We start from the raw sequence: 19,671 nt of genomic DNA, 5'->3' as shown, positions 1-19,671 counted from the left end.
AAAGTAAAATCTTCCAATAAAAAACACTGGCAACAATGCCAATTATGTGTCTTTAAATAACCAGGCTCTTCGCATTTTCCACATCTATCTAGTGATTTCTACTCAAAAGCTTATTTTGCTGCCCTCCAATTCACTTTTAGTTAATTTATTAAATTTGTCTTTTCAACGAAAGAGCGACCTAAATCCTGATTTTATTGATCAGAATTGACTAAACTGGGTTTTTATTCCCCAGTTGAAACCTAGAAATCTGCAAAATTTATTTCAATAAGGGAAACCTGCAAAACACTTTTACAGTTCTGGATCTAGATTCATTTACACATCCATTTCCAGCAATAAATCTGACTACGTTATTTGTTTAAAGCATTCAATGCTTGGTTTATTGCTGAGCAGGTAAATGAAAAATATTTTTGGCCCTCAAGTCCTTCTGACTTTATGATTTTGGCCCATGTGACAAAATGTTTGGACACCCCTGCTGTAGCTGAACTACGGAGACCAAAGTGAGAAAGGTTTGAGACCAAAATAAATCTGGCRAGTTTGAGAGAATGATGGTTGCAGAAATGTTAGAAAAAATTCAAATTCAGAGAACAAGTCAGACTGACAGCAGAAAACTAAAAACATCTGCTTTGTCTCCAGTAATTAAAGCTCAGTGAAACCTCGCTTTAACCCTCTCTGTTCTTTTCTGCTTTTGTTCAAATACACATAATGATAAAATGTTTGAACAATTATCTGAACCCAGCTGCTCTTCTTTATGTCTTCCAGCACACAGACCTGTGTCAGTACATGGACAAACATCCCGGGGGGCTCCATCCTGACAATGTGAAGGTAATATTTTAGAGCTTTGGTGGATAAGAAACCTAAAAAGGATGAAAACATTTGAATTGATGTTGAGCAGACAGAAACAGGCTGATGGACAGTTGTGTCTAAACAACACTGACTGCTGGTGTACACAATAATGATGCTTCTCAGCATTTTCTGGAAGATAGAAGAGATTTTATGTTGAAGTATCCACTGAACTCTGTAGGTTTTAAAATAGCTCCACAAACAGGTTGTCAGGTGTTCAGCTAGCTAACATTACATTTCTGTGATTGGAACATGTTAACATGTTAGTCATGTGACAGCATATTTTAAACAACTGAAGAAACAGCATGGAGCTGAAGGTGRAAATAACTGCCAGCAGATACACTGGAGCAAGTCAGGTGAGATTGAGAGATGTTTTCACTCCTACACCTGAACCTGACATATTTAAAATAATAATATACTGTATACCTTCAACAGGTTTTCTCATGTTGTTTGTTTCATGAGCTCAGTCAAACCCAGTTTGTCTTCACCTCACCAAAAACCTTTTCATCTCTCATGTTTCTTCCTGCTCTTTCTTCCCYATCCTTCTACCTGAAGGCTGAACTGTGGCTGTTTTAAACAACCTTCTTCAGACCGAACGCATTCTTAATGTTACCTTCTCAGTACTCACCAAACAGGTTTAGATAGTTATGCTCTCAAACCAAATAAGGGTTCTGTGAAGATGTAAAAGTTGTTTTTTTTTTTTGTTTCAGCATTGTGTCCTCACAGAAACAGCAGTTTAGGAGCCCAAAACCATGTTAAACACAACCGTAGAGTTCTCACGTGTACAGCCTGAACAATGATGTCATAGTCCCCTGCCTGACCTGTGACCCCAATTACGTTTTTCAACTTGTGTTGCAAATGTCACTTTCTCAACTTCAGCAGACCTTTGTATCCTTCATTACATTAGAAATAACAATAATATTACCACGAATAGAGCAAAAGGATCTCAATATTACACCAAATATTCAATGGACAAAATGTTTTTTATTAGTTTATTGAACTGTTGGTACTAAAGCAAATGTTGCAGGAAAAGATCATCAGTGTTCCTSTTACCAGTTTTTCCTCAAACCAAGTATGAGTATTTCAGTTTGGTTACTCACTGGTACAYAGTACTTACTGTACATTACACAATGACTTAAAAAAACATTTTGTTTTTAAACAAGGTGTCTCTACTTCCTGTCAGACCTACAAGCCCCTCCAATTGGATCAAATACACAGCATGATGTATACTGTTGTAACATTTTAGAATAAATTTTSTGAGTACAAGTACTCACATTGGGACAACTGTAGTTTATAGTGACACAATGGACTTTCAATAAGACTAAAAACACAAGTTATTCAGACCATTTTGGATTATATCAGAATGATAATCCTGTCCTACGGTGGAGTCAGACTCTGAAGGTGGGTCAGTACAGCTCCGTGTGTTGGTTGGTGGGACGTCACACCTGACAGGTGGGAAGAGGAGATAATGGGATGAAGAAGGCAGCTTGATGATGTTAGTGGAGGGAAAGTTGTGAGGATGTTCTGTCATGCACCGAGGTGACACATCAAACCTCCACCTCTCTGGATTTACATCAGTAATARGTGTTACTGAGAGTCACATGAATAATGTGGGATTATTGTGAAGGAGCAGACCGAGGTGTTAGTGAGACCCCTGACCTGGAAAGTCTTAATAAGACCTTCGTCTCTGTGCAAACATTGGGGAGACACTGAACTACATGTGCAGAGCTTTACACAATGATGCTGATAAATCATCACAGCTCTGACGGAATTTTCTTTTTTCATTCTAGATTAAAACTGAATTAACTTCAAAATGTTGTTACTTTTTATACAAGCACAAATATCAGGTTGGGTGGGGCATAGAGCCTTTCCTTTAGTGGGATARCATAGCATGAAAACTAATGAAAAGGAAAGATTGGGGTAAAGGTTTAAAAAATAGTTTTTCTCATGAACCACTATGATGTTTTGAACTTTGAATAGTTTTATCCACATTAGTCCTTCTCTCCTCAGATTAGTCCGTAACTCATCAATTTGGTCAAACCAAAGACTATTTCTCCAAATGAATCAGTGAATCTTGAATTATTAGCCTCTCTCGCCATCTCCATCTTATCCATAACTGAGTCACTGAGGCAACGGGTCCAGGAGACAAAATCTGACCTCCCTTTCCCCAGAGACACTCTCCAMCTCCTCCTGAGAGACCCTGAGGTGTTCCCTGGCCAGAGAAGGTACACAATACCTCCAGCAAGTTCTGGATCTGCCCCYGATCATTTCCCCAATGAGACATGCCAAAAAAAAAAAGCTCAACGGAAGGCATCCAGATCATAACCTCCTCATCTGACTCCTTTTGATGGGGAGGAGCAGCAGCTCTACTTCGAGCTCCTCCTCCTKRRWRRWKMYKMGKMSKSSSCSYCCKRKCMAKGYAYGAWMATTWRMWSMWSTTRRTMRRYTSATSKWKKKKWCKTSARCATAGGTGAGGGTTGGAACGTAGACAGACAGTAAATCCAGAGCTTCGCTTTTCGACTCATTTCTTTCTTCACCATGACCAACCAAAGCAACACCCTCATTACTGAGGATYAGGCCCCAATCCATTGATCCATCTCCCGCTCCATCACTCAGGAACAATACACCCAGATACTTAAACCCCTCCACTTGAGGCAAACTCCTCCTGACCCAGCCTCTCTGAACTTTAAATTTCACAGTCAAACCCACAGAATTTAATATTGTTGAAGTTTGTTTATTTATAATAAATTCCACATTCCTAGAACACAATCTTACTCAAGAGGGTTGTCACATATTTGTTCTCTTTTTGAAACATAACAGAGGCTCATTTTCCAGTCTGTGAAGAATGAACTCTGAGACACTTATTGGCTCTTTTCATTTATTTATTTATTTTTTTGTGGGGGGAACTTTTCCAGGCAAAGAGACTTTAAATAAATCTCTTTTTCAGGCAACCACAGCTATGTTTAACATCAGGGACAAAGTATCATCTCAAACAGATGAAAAACCTCTTTTCATCAATTGCCTCATAATTATTCAGATCTTTTTTTGAATCTGCAGGACATGTAGGACACTGGACTTTACCCCGGCTGAGTGTCATGGGGCAGTAATACATAATACAATAATTAATAAAATAATTTTTGGCTTTTAGAAATATGATCAATAATAAAAACAAAGTCAGCCATCAAGGTACAAATATGTAACCAAACATATACACTGGCTTGTTGCTCCGCTCTCTACCTTTAGAGGTACACATTACAAAATAAATATGACCAAACTCAACATGCATTCTAAAAAAAAATAAGTGTTGGATTTATTTAACAAAGTCAACTGGTTTCACTAAATTGAGTTGAATAAATAAAGCAAGTAACTCAGCTGGGTTCAGTGGAACCACTTTGGTTAAATACAATTCAACACTTCATATTGTTAGCTGTTTTATGACTTTCACTTGAGTACTTATCTTATCAAGTAAATATATTTTTTTACCAAAGTCTGTTGAGGTATTTTTASTTTTACTTGTTTCTTTTAAGTACTTTATAAACCTCTGGTTTTAGGTGTCCATTTTTTAAAATCAAATTCTGTGCTCGGCTAGTAAAGCTGTAGTCTTGGCTGTGCACATTATTTTCTTTTTGTTCAGCAGTCTAACGTGGTGATTTTATACGATTATGTTAAACCTTTTTTTTCCCTCAGTGAGCGTTGACAGAGCTGATGAGAGCATGACTTGTGTTAAAATACAGATCTGAAGAAGAACGTGTGGAGCGCTGATGTGTGTTATCAGGGTGGAGAGTGCAGTCACTCAGAGCTCCTCCTGTTTACTAATCAGTGACATAAAAGCTATTAGTGTCTCCACTGGCTGTAGATCAAATTACCATTCAGAGACGTGCACAGAGACGATCACTGCTAATGTAATTATTGGTCATAAAGCAGCTCGGTGTGTGCGTACGTGTGTGTTCATGCAGGCTGACACTACATGATCCTGGGTGAAGTTCGGTGGAAATTCTCTTGTTGACTTAACTCTTCTCACCTCGTGTGCACGGCTGTGGTTTGTTAACAGCTCAGATACAAACATGTTCAGTCTGCTTCTGAAATGATCTTTTTGTTACATTAAACCTGTCAGCTCAAGCAATGATCTATATTACTGGATCGAGCGTCACCGGACATTCTTCGCAAYCCAGGAGAAATTTTATGCATTGAGCTAATGCTAATGCTAACAACGGATATCAGTGATTAGAACATAGCACAACGCAATCAAACATGTAATAAATGTATAAATGGCACAAATACTTTGCGATAAACTGCAAAAATTATGACAAGTTTACAGAAGCAAAAGGAGTTATGTTTCATGGGTAAATAATTCACATATTTAACKAAAAAATAACTATTTGAACTGTAAAAGCTGCCTGCTAACATTCAAAAAGCTTCAATTTTCATGTTTAACATTTTAATCAATTATATGTTGTCAAATATAGTATTTATTGATATTAAACCAGTAAAAATCTGCTCTTTTAATTGATTCTTGACTAGTTAAACTGCAAATTATTTAATAAATAATGATAATGTAAACTTGCTAATGACAGAAACAGTAATGCAATGTTTGAGCACGATACAGCCCTTATGAAGTTGTCAGACAGGCCAGTTTATTCTGAAGTTATGTTTTCTACATCCAATATTTGTGTGTCTTTTTCAGTTTCCAGGAATGAAGAAAAAATGTAGACCTACCAGCTACTTGTCAGCATAAGATACGGCCTTCATCAATAAGCAGCTAAAGAATGATTCTTTGTGACTTGAAAAAATTTACGATTTTAAAATGATTGCATAGTTTACAGAAAAACTATGTAAAACTGTAGTTATTTGAATATTTGCTTTTTAATTTTTTTATTTACTATTTATTTATAGAAAAATCATCAAACAGCATAAATATATATTATATTGTACAGTTTACAAATTTTATAGTTTTTTATTGAAAAAAATATTTCTATAATGTTTATTCCTATGTGCATATAAAATAAAACAAAAATATACTCATTTCATTTAAAATATCTWAGCCCCATGTCAGATTGATAAATACATGCATGACTATCCAGCTGGTCAGCACGCYTAGACTTGGATACAAAAAACATAGGTGAAGCACAAAATGTTAAAAGTAAAAGTAGCAGAGTGGTAACTGTAAACTAAAAGGACAATAAAAGACAAAAAAGTAATAAAAAAGACTGAAAAAACTATAAAAAWTATTTTAAATGAACAGAAGAAATCTGTGTTTTTCTGTTGGGACATTTATAAATAAAGTTAAATAMTCTGGAAAACCAACAAGTCATAAGACAATTCTCCTGAATGAGTTAATTTCACTTTTTATTCCTGCAAAGTACCATAGCTGCTCAATGAAACAGGCGTCTAGAACAGTCCAGAGGATTTCAGGAGCTTGATGGTCCTTTGTTGCAGCAGCWCAGAGCAGGTTGATGCTGTCGCTGATTCAGCCCATTAAAGACCACATTTTACTGATGTTTAGTGGAAAAGATGGGAGTTCTTTCTGTGCCTGCTGGCAGATGGTAGCAGCTTTTCACTCSATTTAACACTCCTTCATTTGATCTCTCCCTCACTGGTTTCACCATATTTACTTATTTCAGCAGAACAACCCTGTAGGGACGACTCYGTATCCCTGAGTTCTGTCCGTGTTGCTGTGGTTCATGTTGCCAGTTTCTGGATTTAAATGTTTACGAGCACAGCGAGCCTAAAACTATTCACTTCAATGTAAATTAAAAACACCCGCCACCTTTCCAGACAGAGTTTTAGACTGAAATTGTTCTGATAAACATAGTTGTAGCCAATTTTGTCAAACCTTTTGTGTGATCTCAAACAGTATTGCAAGATCTCCCGTCATCTGTTAGAAGTATGTGTTGAGGATGACTCTCAACTACAACACCATCTTTGGCCACATTTGCTGTCTCGGTCCTCAGTGTGAAAACAAATAGGAGTATCATTTACCATGTCAGAGCCTTTAGCATTTCAGTGCTAACCTGGTCCTCTCTTGTTGCCTTGCTAGCAACTACTTCAGTGACCTCTGCCCTGGTAATGGACTCACTTTCTTCTCAGACGTTGCCTTATCAATGGAGGACAGTGACCAGATTACAGAGATCCTGAAAGTGTTCCTTCCACCACTCACATCTTCCATAGCTTCACTCTTGGTTTGTGGTTTTTCACTCAAACCTGGCACAAGTTGAGATGATCCCTGCCATTTTTATTCTGATTCACTGTTTTCCACAACTTCCTTTAGGTAATATAAAAAGGTCCCTCTCTGTGGTCATTTTGACTTGCCCCCCATGKCTGGACCATTGCTTCCATAACCACAGCAGCTGCAGTTCCTCTGYCCGTCCTGTACATGTGAGGTGTTTCAGGAGTCCTCAGAGACAGACTCATCTAAAGCTTCACAGGAGTCATCATTGCTGGTGTTGATCCTTTGGTTSCTGCTGCAACTGGCACAGATAACTTCCTGTATGACGCCATTTGTTCATTGTGTTTAACAGGATTTGGAGCAGGATAAACCCAGGGCGCAGAAGAGGTTCAAAAGTGACAAAAGGTTTTAATGATGAACTCAAAAATGCTGACAAAGCAGCTCAGAAAAKTCTCAGTACTTACAAAAATACAAGGCAGGGATGAGGAAGACTGAACACTGACAAGACAACAATGATCCGACGATCAGACTGATGACAAAACTCAGAACATAAAGCAAACAAATTAAGAGACAATGGGAAACACCTGGGGAGGCACAAGAGGAAACAGGTGAGCGTGGGCGGGGCTGGAGGTGAGACAGCAGGGTTGAGAAACAGAGGAACAGAGAAAACACTAGAGAATGAAGACAAAAACACAGATCATGACAGTGTTTAGCTAGTCTGATGGTTTTGTCGACCAAACGTTTGTGTTAGTTAACACGTGAAAATGTGTGTGTGACATGTTTATTCTGATGGTGCTGAGGCTTCGTTAGCATTAATCTGCCTGATCATCTGGTCGGTTTAAAGGTTTACTCAGCTCTCAGCAGACTGATACACTCTGACATATGGTAACATTTTTTATGAAACTAGCAACTCTTGAAGGACTTCATGTTGCTCTTTGCGTTGCATATCAAAAATTCAAACAATGATTTCAAACAAGCTGTGATTGCCAAGGTCAGTCAGKTTTGGTGGTCGTTTCTGCSCCTTTTCCACTAGTGCCACTTAGTGTAGTGTCGGTACGGTTTGGTACGGTTCCAAGCCATTTCCATTAGGCCAGATTCATGGAACCAGCCCTTTTTTTAGTACCTACTTCGTTGTGGTTCCAAGTGGTACCAGTCGACACCAAAATGCGACATCAGAACACAGTTCATCACTGATTAGCTAGGGGGTGGAGTCACTGGTTACGTCTGAGCTGCCTTTACAACAACTCGAAGCGCCATTTTTTCAGTTGCAGCAGCGAGATTAGTCGTGTTTCCATCCAATTTTAATTCGAATTTTTAGCATTTTTTTTTTATTTCAGAACTTACTCGGCAAATGTGTATCCATCTCTCATTTTACACATTAACGATTTTTTGAAAAAACCAAAAATCACCTCCACCAGCACCAAAACACACCCACTGGAACCGGACTGGAACGTCAATGGAAAAGCACCTAAACTGACCCGTACCGACACTACACTAAGTGGCACTAGTGGAAAAGGAGCAATAGTTACTCCAAACGTTAATCTTTGGGAGAGGTGGGGAGTACTGAGGTGGGGCTGAGGGTGGGGGTGCTCAGCTTGGCTTGGAAATAGGAAAGGGGGTCTTTAAGGAAAATAGYTTAGGAGCCACTGGATTATGAGATAAAGTAAATACATAGAATCTGGCAGGATTGACTCTAAGAGTTAATGTCATTATTTGACAGGCATTTTGGGTTTGATAAAGTTGCTCAGCTGTGGCCYCCATCTTAAAGAGCTCATTATGCACAGCCCCCTCTTCTCAGGGGGGTGAAAGGTTCTCTAGACTGTTTTTTTTACATGAAGGGGTGGAAGACCCAAGCTACGAACAGTGTTGCAATTTCCGTCATGAAACTGTGAGAAGAGCCGTTTACATCAGTTCAGATGGAGCATGTGGAGGACTGCCTCAAAACCCGTTATAGATCCAGTGAGTTCATTTTGAGTTTCAGTAACTTGTGTCTTGTMGTTGATGAGAAATGTTGCTAACACAAGGACAAGCTCATTTAAACCCACTCAGGTGTGATAGTTATATTGTGAATCTTCATGTCAGCTTCATCTTGTTCCGTATCGGCATCATGTCGAGGCTCATGTGTCTTTGACTCCTGCTCTTCTTTCATCTGTTTTTGTCTCAGTGAATGTGTGAAGTGTGAACAGCAGTGTGCTGCTGTCACTTTGATACATTAGCTCTTCCTCTGCTGCACACTGAGGATCAGACAACAGAGGCCCTCTGCTGCATTCWAACAGCCAATTCCATCATCTCACTTTCTCAGAATGCTTATCTGAACACAGCTCTGATTGTCTGTGGTATGACTGCAATAAGTATTTAATCATGAGAAAAACATTTGTTTCTGTGCAGCTGATGGATTATCATCTGTGCAGCAGGGTCACTCCTCAGGTGATAGATTATTTTAATGACTGATTTAACTACAGACACACAGCTCATTTCTCCCACAGTTAGGAACTAATTATGCTTCATGATTAAAGTCARACAAAAATCCAACATRCTCCAGGCTGTTTTTCAGGAAAAGACCCAAAACATTACGACCATCTCTGCCTAACATGGCAGTCCAATCTAAAACTAATGTCTGTATTTTACCCAAGACGTTCGTTTTATCAGATAGAAAGCAGTGGATCAGAGTTGTTTCAGTACATTTCACCTCTGATGAGTTCGTTCTCTCCACAGCTGACTGGGTTCAAACAGATATCTCAGTGGGTGTATTAATAAACCAATCTGATCACAGGGATGATTGTTATTAGGTGGATTAATTTAAGACTGAGAAGTGTAGTATCGTTGGTTTGTTTCTTTGTGAAGATATAAAGAAAGCCTGGTGGAAAATTTTCAACAGCTAAAAAGGACCTAAATTGAGACACCACTTTAAATACATAACAATTAATCAGGAGCTAATCAAATCACTGCACATGTCAAGTCAAACCATTTTTTGTAAAGAAAACATTTTCTTTACATTTAAACATTTTAAATTTGAGAGTCTTTGTTTTATTTTGTAGTGGTTGATGTTTGGGGAGGTTTTTCAGTTCTATACGTTCCAAGCTTCAAACTGCACAAGATTAAAACTCTTCACCATCTAGACGAACACGTTCCCATGAGGACAGAGGAAATAAAAACAAAAGAATATATGACTGAGTTTTTGTAAAGTCAGAGGGAAAATCTAAAATAACACATCACAGAACAGAACAGGGAGGAGAAAACAGAGAAAAACATCATTTTATTAGTTAGTATGTTTGTATCTTAGAAATTCAGAATAATTTTCTCTAAACACAACATTTTAAGTTTCACAGGACCTTAAAAAAATACAACACCCAAACACAAACCGAGTTGTTCAGTGCAGCAAGAAATATTTAAATATCTACAGAAAATACTAAAAAGRTTTTAAACTGCAAAAAACTACAGAATTCCAGTTATTTTGTCTTTTTTATTTATTTGATTTGCCATGTCCAGCATGACAATCTATATATTATACTATAGCATAATTTTATCATAGTATAATGTATGGCAGTGGTTCCCAAACTTTTTATCTTCTGACCCACAAAATATCCATGGCAAAAACTTGTGACCCCAGATATTAATGGTCTGAGTACATGAACTTCGTTAATAACCCTAAAAACACAGGCTTTTTGACAATCAAAACAGCTTTTACACAAATATAAATACTTATTTATACTTATCTTGTGTTTTTGTAATAATTATAAGGAAAACATTACATCAGCAATTATTTTATTACCCTTTACATTGATTTCTGGAGATTATCCAAGGTGCTTCATGACCCATAATTGGGTCCCAAGCCCAACTTTGGGAACCAAAGTGCACTGGTTCCAAAACTTTTCAGCTTTTGACCCACAAAATAACAGTAGAGACCTGTGCCCTCAGCTATTTTTGGATGATAAACATTTGTATCAGGTCAACTAAACATGGGCATAGTAACAATATTTTTTATAATACATTTATCCATTTTGCATACACTAAACTCACTCCTTTGTAACAACTAAGGCAAAAATGTAATTAATTCAGAAAATCTTGTCAGGACCCCACCTTGATGTTTCAGGACCCCACTTTGGGTCCCGACCCCAACTTTGGGAAACACTGATGTATGGTGTTCATCTACAGTGGTAAATTATGCAGTGAGCTGATTAATCAGTCAGGCAGTCAGTCAACAAACCAAAAGCCTAACATTCTTTAAAATGATACTACTGGCCCACAGCCTTTCATGACAAATGTTAAGATTTTTCATTTTAATGACCTGTAGAATGTGATAACCTTTGATTTTTTCTTTTAGTCCAGTTTAGTGCAGGTGTCACAGAAGAGAAGCGAAGCCCCAGCACTCACTGCGTCTGAGTGGCATGTTTTCTGAATGACTCTGTAACAGCTCAGGGCTGAAAGTATGTAATGAAACTGGAAACATGCATCATATTTGTGGCAGCACCGAGCGTTATTACTGCTGTCGGACTGAATAAATATCCCCCAGCTGCCCTCACCTTCTTACCTTCCCCCAAATATTAGAATGTAAATCAAACCCAGCGAGTCCCAGGTAAAGTCAAGGAGAAAAATATATAAATAAAAAAGAAAAAGCTTGAACTGAACTGAAGATGGAGAAGAAGAGGCAAGCTGTTTTGTTCTTTTATCAGAATGCAGTTGGAGAGCAAACAGGGTGAAACTCTTTGATATACATGAGTAACCACACAGCTACAGTGTTAATTTCCCTCTCTGTGGCTCATCTCTCCCCCCGCTGAGGGCACAGATAGTAAACTGTTGACCCAATGACTCCAGATGCCAGACCGGGCTCCGTCCCTGATTGGACTCCACGGTGCTTCAATCAGCCTAATTGGCTGAAGCCAGAGAATCAGTGAGAGGAGAGAAATGAGAGGGGAGTGCTGGAATTGGAAGAAAATGAAGTGCTGCAGCGCACGTACCTCATTATTTGTTAAACGTCTACACCGGAGTTGGGGGGGGGGGGGGGTGAAGAGCTCTCAGACTAAATAAATACTTTAGCTGTTTTTCATCTTAAACTTTTAAAGCTATTTTAACTAGACAAGCGTCTTGTTCTGTGTACCTGTTAAAGAAGCTGAAACTGAACCATCACAAAATGATCAAAACAAAAGCTAAAGGCTAAAGTTAGCTGGACAGTGTATATAGCTAGAACCAGCAAAACAGTATCTAAAAGCTTAAACCAACCAAGCCATAGCTAAAAGGTAAAAATAGCATAAAATCTCTAAGCTAAAACCAGTCAAACAATAGCTAAATGCTAAAACCAGCCAAACAGTAAATACAAGAATATCACGTGTGTCTGGCATGAAAAATAATCATCTTCACATCAARAGCTGCATTTCCATTGACCATGAAAATGCGCAAATTAGAATTTTGAAAATAAATTTGCTCAATGGAAACACGTCAATTTTGAGAAAAAATAAATWACATTTTCYACTAAATGTTTTTGCGCTAGGAAGAGGTGATTTTTCAGCCGTATCGAAATTGATGTTTTTCGCAAAACTGCAATGGAAACACTTTTTTCYCATCAAGGGAGTCACGTCATCAAGAACCYGCTGTTTCTACTGGTGAAAAGACGACGAAGGAGAAGATAACAYGAAGTAAAAGTAGTAGTGAAATCACCGAAGTAGTAAAAGAAAGTATTAAACTCACCGACTACATTTTCCCAAWYACGCAGCATATGTAGCCACTCACAAGTATAAGGGTCTCGTCACTRGAAAGCCTAAATAAGACACTGACGTCTCCTCTGATGGCTGATGATGAGCGCTAGTGTCGTGGTAGCAATATGCTATGTTTACATCCATCGCCGCCATGTTTGTAATGACATTGCGAGAACGAACGTATTCACGCATGACTTTAATAGCATTTCTTACTTAATGGAAATACTGCAATTGCGAAACTGTGTTTTTCAACATTAACAGAATATCGACAAGGTTTTGCGCACATTTGCAATGGAAACACAGCTACAGTTTCCCAGAATCACCTCTAAGTGTTGCCAATGGAACCAGAACCACAGAAACGGGCAGATGCCAGCCCTGGAGTTGGCGTGGGGCTGCGCACATTTCCACWTTCATTTCAGTCTTGATCCATTTTTGCATGGAGAAGGGTATATGCACTGTTTATACATCAAGTCCCTGGTATCTATTTCCAACAGTCAAATTGAGGCAGGGGACACCTGGACAGGGTTTTAGTCCATCACAGAGACAACTGGGCAGGTCTGCTGTCCATCAGTTTTGTATCTTCATAGATCTGAGCTGAGTTTGATGGAAATCTACTTTAAGCTTTCAAACCACATTTGTTGTCTCGTTTTGTTTAACTTGGATAGAAAAAAGTGTTCAAGTATAGAAATGGAAGGAAAGCTTCCTGAGATGCAGAACTGGTTGTTTTCAGCAGAGTATTGTAATAAATGGATGTGGGATAAAGCTACATATGGTGCCACAATTCTTTATTTTTTATTTACTGGCATCTCTTTGGGTCTGTTCATCAAACATCCAATATTCAGCACAACAGGACAGCATGTTTGTCTGCTTGAAGCTCAGACACGTCATACGTTGTGGGATGAAAAAGACGTCCCTCCTGGTTCAAAGTTCGCTGATTCTGTTCGCTGSCATCTGCTTGCACCCTGCTGTCAGACACCCACCCATTCATCCTTCTATCATTTCACCAACTATCTGCAGAAACTCATCCCAGTCACCCAACAAGCAGGGTTTATTCTGTCACATTTCCATACAGCTCTGCTTTCAGCTGTTTATCTTCCTATCTTTCATTAACACAGGCAGAATCAAACTAAATATTGCATTTCAAGCATATATAGAAAAAAAGAGATGATAAAACCTGTGTGTGTGCAGTTGCTTGTTTGACTGCAGATACTCAGACTGGAGCTGATTTACAGCCTGTTTCTAAACAGTCTGGATTTGTCCAACTGAGACATTTAGTTGAGATTTATCCTGCAAGGAAAATAAATACTTAAAGTTACTTGTGTTGTTTTTCAGCTCTTCCTCTTCCAGCTGCTGAGAGGCCTGTCTTACATCCATCAGAGGTACATCCTCCACCGTGACCTGAAACCACAGAATCTTCTCATCAGTGACACCGGAGAGCTCAAACTGGCTGATTTTGGTGAGTAGATTGAAACTGAAGATCTGTGGAGTGTTTGTTTGATGGTGTATATATAGAGGTACCTCCTGTCTTCTCTGTATGAGTTCTCATGATATGAAAGTTAAATTTATCCACTCTTGTTTCTAACATTTGATTTGAACTTGTGACCAGTTTTATTCTTCAAGGTAAAAAGATTGTTCCTGATCCTAGTGAAACTTGTTGCTTCAGTGTTTAGTTTTCCTGCTTTGTGATTTATTGTCAGGTTTAATTGTAGTCTGGTTCTGCGTTCTCCCTGGGTCATATATTAACTCTCCTTCAGTCAGATCTGCTTCTCAGCTCCTGCCACACTGAAGCCCACTCTTTATTGTCAAGTCTTACTAATCTGTTCATGTCTGTTTGGTTTGGCACGTGGCTTTGGCCATGTATTTTTTGCAATTGTCACAACTCTGATTATGGGTGCGCGTGTAACCAGTTTGTCAAAATCACCTCTCTCCAGGAAGAGTTTGCGAGTTCGACCTCGGCTCAGTCAATGGCAGCAGTCTGCTGACGTCACATCACTAGTTTGCATCAGTTTGACCCACCTGGGACCACCYGTGGATCTGAAAGCAGTTGGAACCAGCTCGTCTGTAGAGTTGCTCATTATTCACTCCTCAGTGGAGCATTGCACATTGATGACATGACTGGTTCCTCCTGTGTTTCCTCATCCCCATCTTCAGTTTGTTAGTTCTGCTGCCATGACAGCCTTTCTGTTTTTGTTATCTGCCTACCACTGAACGACTGACTGACCAGAGCTTTCAGGTTCTGTTCAGTAAGTTTTGGTCCTTATGTCTAGGAATGACTCAGGACGCACAACATATTGAATCCAGACAGTTTTATGTTTAAACAATGTTTTTAATTAATTACACAAGTCTGAAAAAAGAAGCTYGGAGTCCCGGGTAAAATAAACAAAAAGAGAGAGACTGGCCCCAAACCAGACGGCAATTTACTGACGGATTCAGGTACTACTCCCCATACCCTATGTGGTCCAGGATCTCAGCCCTACTACCAAAAAATTGGAAAAGAGTGACATCTGGTAACTCCCAGGTCCAACAGGAAATACAACAAATGACAGAAACAACAATAGGTGGCTTCAGAAGGCAGGAGAAAGAGCGAGGCAGGCGAGCATGACTRACAACGCACCAAAATCTCTCCTCTGGCTTCCCTGGTTTCCCTCGAAGGCGGAGTCTGCAACTTTTAAATTCTTAATCGTCAATTTGCTCAAAGAAGCCACATCAGTTAATTAGAAGCTCATTCATGACACACAGGGACATGTTATAGGATCTTACCTGTTCCTAGAACTGGTCTCTTCTGTACAGAGGTGTCTGAGGTTGTTCCTGGGATCTGTTGGAGCCACTCTTTCAGGAGGGATCACGGCACCGAGTGCTCCCATACCCACTAGGACCACAGACGCTATGATTCTCCATCACTTCTGTATTTCTTTGGTATTTCTCCAACTGCTCTTTCTTCATGTTGTTACAGTCAATCAGGATTCTMCCACTTTGACTTTGGGACCCGCAGTCCATACTCAGCTCAGATGTTGCTGTATATTATTCCAGCCTCTAGGTTATGTTGCTCCATGTATTCTTTGCCTGTCTGCATTTTACACTCTGTTATTGTGTTGGACTGTCTCAGGGGCATCTTTGTACAGCCTGCATCTCTCTCTTTCTCTAAATAAAACACACACACACACACACACACACACACACACACACACACACACACACACATATATATACGTATATACAATATATGTACACACACACCCATATGCATCCATCCATAAATCTTGTGCTTTTGGTCTGCACACCTTATGTATTTATCCATTCCTATCCTCTCTCTCTCTCTCTCTCTCTCTCTCTCTCTCTCTCTCTCTCTCTCTCTCTCTCTCTCTTTACGCTTGCTCTCTCCCCCATCCATCTCCCCAACCTTCCACCCCTCTATCCCTCACCCCTGACAGATGGGAGGATGAGGAGGTGGGAGGTAGCCTCATCAATAATGCAAACATTGTATTAGTGTAGAAACATTACTGCAAGGGAAATGAGCAYGAGGGAAAATAATGGACAAAATATCAAATGAGAAAAGATGAAAATCCCTGGCCTATTAGTCTGTCACTGGGGCTGCAGCTCATCGACAAACACACTCAAAACCGAGAGTCAGACTTGGCCTGAGGGATGCCAGATGATAAAGGTCTATGCTGTGTGTGCGTGTGGCTGCCAGGACTCTTGGGGGTCCCTAACCTTGGAAAACTAACAGCCAACAGCTGAGGCCTGTGGTTTTGTTTGGAGTAAACAGGAGAGAATGGGCAGGGTGTCGACAAAGGAGGAGCTGTGATGAACAAAGAGAGATGGCAGAGCCCTCAGTAAACAGACATGAAGTCAGAAGGACAATGGGGTACAGCCAAAGAGTTGATGAAAGGGGAAAAACGTGTTTTGAGATGATATCAGTTTAAAACATGTCTGCACCACAGATCAAATGAGATGACAACAAAGTCGATCATTGAACGATGTCTGGCYTATTAAATAAAACRAGTGTTGACAGAGAGGAGAACTGCTTCATGGAAGGAGAACCTTAGCTTAGCCTGTTAACTTTTGTGAGCTAATACATACAGTATGTGGTGTTAGCCCCCATGCTAATTTATTTAAACAACACATTTGATTGTGTCAACCAATATATTGAACAGAACTTAGAAACTAATATAAAAATATAACTTTATTATCACAAATTAAAGCTTTTTAGCATTGACTCTTTGTATGAGTTTCAGCTGATACCCATCACCACCATCATCATACTCAAAATTCATTGCATCAGTWTAAAAAAACAGTAAATATTACACAATTTTGTAAGTAACTAGGAGTTTTTAGATGTCACAAACAACTTTTAATAGGAAAAAAAGGCCAACATGTGACAATAGTCAAACATCCGTTTAAGAATACMTTAAATTTCCAAAATTAAAACTATCTCAATGTGTTTAAGTTCACATCATTCTTCAAGCTGTTCTGAGTTTTATGCACCTAAATCAGAGCAAGAGTTATACTTGTCARGGCGTGCTTGTAGCAGATTGTTCCTTTCCTCAGTTTCTTATTCTGAGATAAAAACACCACCTGCTCTCAAGAGATGGTAAATATTTGACACTTTCTGTGACAAACAGAAGTTGTATTTGAGAATCGMATGCTTTCGACCATGACAGTTATTTATAGAAAAATTTTGAGTTTATATCAGGCCTAAAAAATCTGACCCGACCCGAGCCAAAAGACTCTGGGTCTCAAGCAAGAACATTTTCGTATTCTTATCCTAAACTTCTCTTGCTTTTGTTCGTACAAAGGGTTCGTATGAACATGCCACGTCAGATTCAACAAACTCTTCTATCTTCAGGAAAAGTGTGTTAATGAGCTGTGTAAACTGATGAATGTGTATCAGGTGCTCGTGCACGAGGAGAGGAGATTAGCATAATTACCACCCCATAAACACCATTTAAGAATATATGTTTCCTGCCACACATACCAGGAAGTGTTCATTCATAAATGACATCGCAAAGTAAAAAGAAGAACTTCACAAGTTCGCAGATTGAAGTCCTGCTCTCAGAGATCCCGAAAAAAAAAATCTGTCATTTTAGCAGTGTCAGCTGTGGAATCAAAGGACCTGCTAAAGTAGAGGAATGAAATGATGACTGCTGTTAATGCTGTGTCTCCTGTGGGTCGTATACAGTCATAGAAATAAAAATCTAAATCATATTCATCTCTCTCTAATCCTGCACAGGTTTTCCTTTGGTCAAATATTTATTATTGAAGTGTAAACAACTGTGTTACATTTTTCATTTATTCAGAAGAAGAGCAGTCGTGAGGTTCATCGTCAGCTGGTAAAGAAGCTTGTTTAAGATGAAGTCTGGTTCAGAGTCAGATYAGGAGCTTAACTTTTACTCCAGGTCATTGTACAGCTTCATCCTGCACCTCTCTGCATCTCAGCTCTGCTGGCTTAGAAGGAAATCCTGATCAGAGAGCAACAGTTTCCCATCAGCCCCAGCAGGCTGCGCTTCATATCCCTTCTGTTAGATGTGGACTAATCCACATTCTTCCTTTAGCTCCTCTGTGATTTTACTCACATCTTAATGAGGAAAAACAACCACATGTTGTCAATGAGGCTTTGAGGAGCCTCATGTTTGATATGAAGGACGCAGCTAATTGAGGCCAACTGCACTGTTTGTACAGAGGACGTGTGTTTGTGCAGGAAGCTGTGTGAAACATTCTGCTTCTGTCTCTCAGCACACACATCTTCTGAAAGTAATTATTTCAGACCTACTGTTGTTTGAAAGAGGCAGTTTCTCGGCCTGGATCACCAACATTGTTAGTTGTTTCACAAACCTCAGAACATTAAWGTCAACAAAAGAACATTTCTCTCTTTTCTAAAGTAATTTTGTAGGATGCCAATAAAACTTAGATCAAGTTTCTTTTCTGAAGTGCAGTAGTAATTTAAGACTTCCATCTGTAATAATCTACCAAACACTGAAACCCAAGATCAAAATAAATATTAAAGCTGCTGTCAGTGGCTAAGATGGGTCCTCAAGGTAACCACACAACTACATACGTCTGTCACTCCCTGACAGACAGAAACACAGTGTAGAAAATAAACCTCAGTCTCTGTTTAAAACMAGTAGTCATATAGAAAAAATATGTTCATCAAACAGCATTTTCTATGTTTTACAGTGTTCTATGTAGGGTTGGGCGATATTGGCAAAAAATTAGTCACGGTTAATTATGGTATTTAGARGATAACGATTAATTTGACGATTAATCGCCTGTAGTCTCTGGATACCCTTATGTCCTGGTCACATGATCAATTTAGTGGGAAAGATTCGCTCTTCGTAAAAATATTTTTCAAACTGTGTCAAAATCACAGACTTCAGSCTGTACTTCAAAWTTTAAATTSTGTTGWTAAATAAATTACAGAACTTTTYTTTAAATATTCGTCATATTTMAAGCGGAGAGGAGCACCGAGCGGACTGACCGGGGAAATCTCCAGTCAGTCTGCCTGGTGGCATTAATCGTATTAATRGTCAAGTGCTAAAAAATTATCGATAAATGTTTTTTGACGATTAATTGCAGACGATACGATTATGCCCAACCCTAGTTCCATGTAGATATATGACAACATACTGTATCCTTCACTTTCATTCAAACAAACATTCTGATCTCAGATACACTTTACACTTTAGAAAGATTTAAGAGTTCTATAGCTGGGGGAAAGAAGACAACAATACCTACATTTTAATATAAAAGTGTATAAAATGTGTGTGAATAAAAAGTGGGCTGTCACCATTGGGCCAGTGCACGGTCACAGATGGACAGTTTGTAGTCCATTAGAAATAAAAACAAATGGCTGCTGATAGTTGCTTCAGACCTGGAACAAAACTGAGATAAACTGTTCCTATTGGATCAGTGTGTGTGTGTGTGTGTGTGTGTGTGTGTGTGTGTGTGTGTGTGTGTGTGTGTGTGTGTGTGTGT

General features: G+C 39.1%; 1 protein-coding gene across 3 annotated transcripts in view; it reads left to right on the top strand.

The window, feature by feature from the left end:
• cdk14 (cyclin dependent kinase 14) overlaps positions 1–19,671 on the top strand; it is a 224,408-nt gene that overhangs the window by 99,742 nt on the left and 104,995 nt on the right. For all 3 annotated transcript variants that reach the window (XM_014010472.1, XM_014010474.1, XM_014010473.1), the window contains 2 exons: positions 760–822; positions 14,032–14,155. In XM_014010472.1, the coding sequence (XP_013865926.1) occupies positions 760–822; positions 14,032–14,155 (187 nt within the window). The remainder of the gene's footprint in view (positions 1–759; positions 823–14,031; positions 14,156–19,671) is intronic.

Source organism: Austrofundulus limnaeus, unplaced genomic scaffold (assembly GCF_001266775.1).
Source record: "Austrofundulus limnaeus strain Quisiro unplaced genomic scaffold, Austrofundulus_limnaeus-1.0 Scaffold69, whole genome shotgun sequence".
Lineage (NCBI taxonomy): Eukaryota > Metazoa > Chordata > Actinopteri > Cyprinodontiformes > Rivulidae > Austrofundulus > Austrofundulus limnaeus.
Note: the sequence above shows the minus strand (reverse complement) of the source record. Positions and strands in the feature narration are given on the sequence as shown.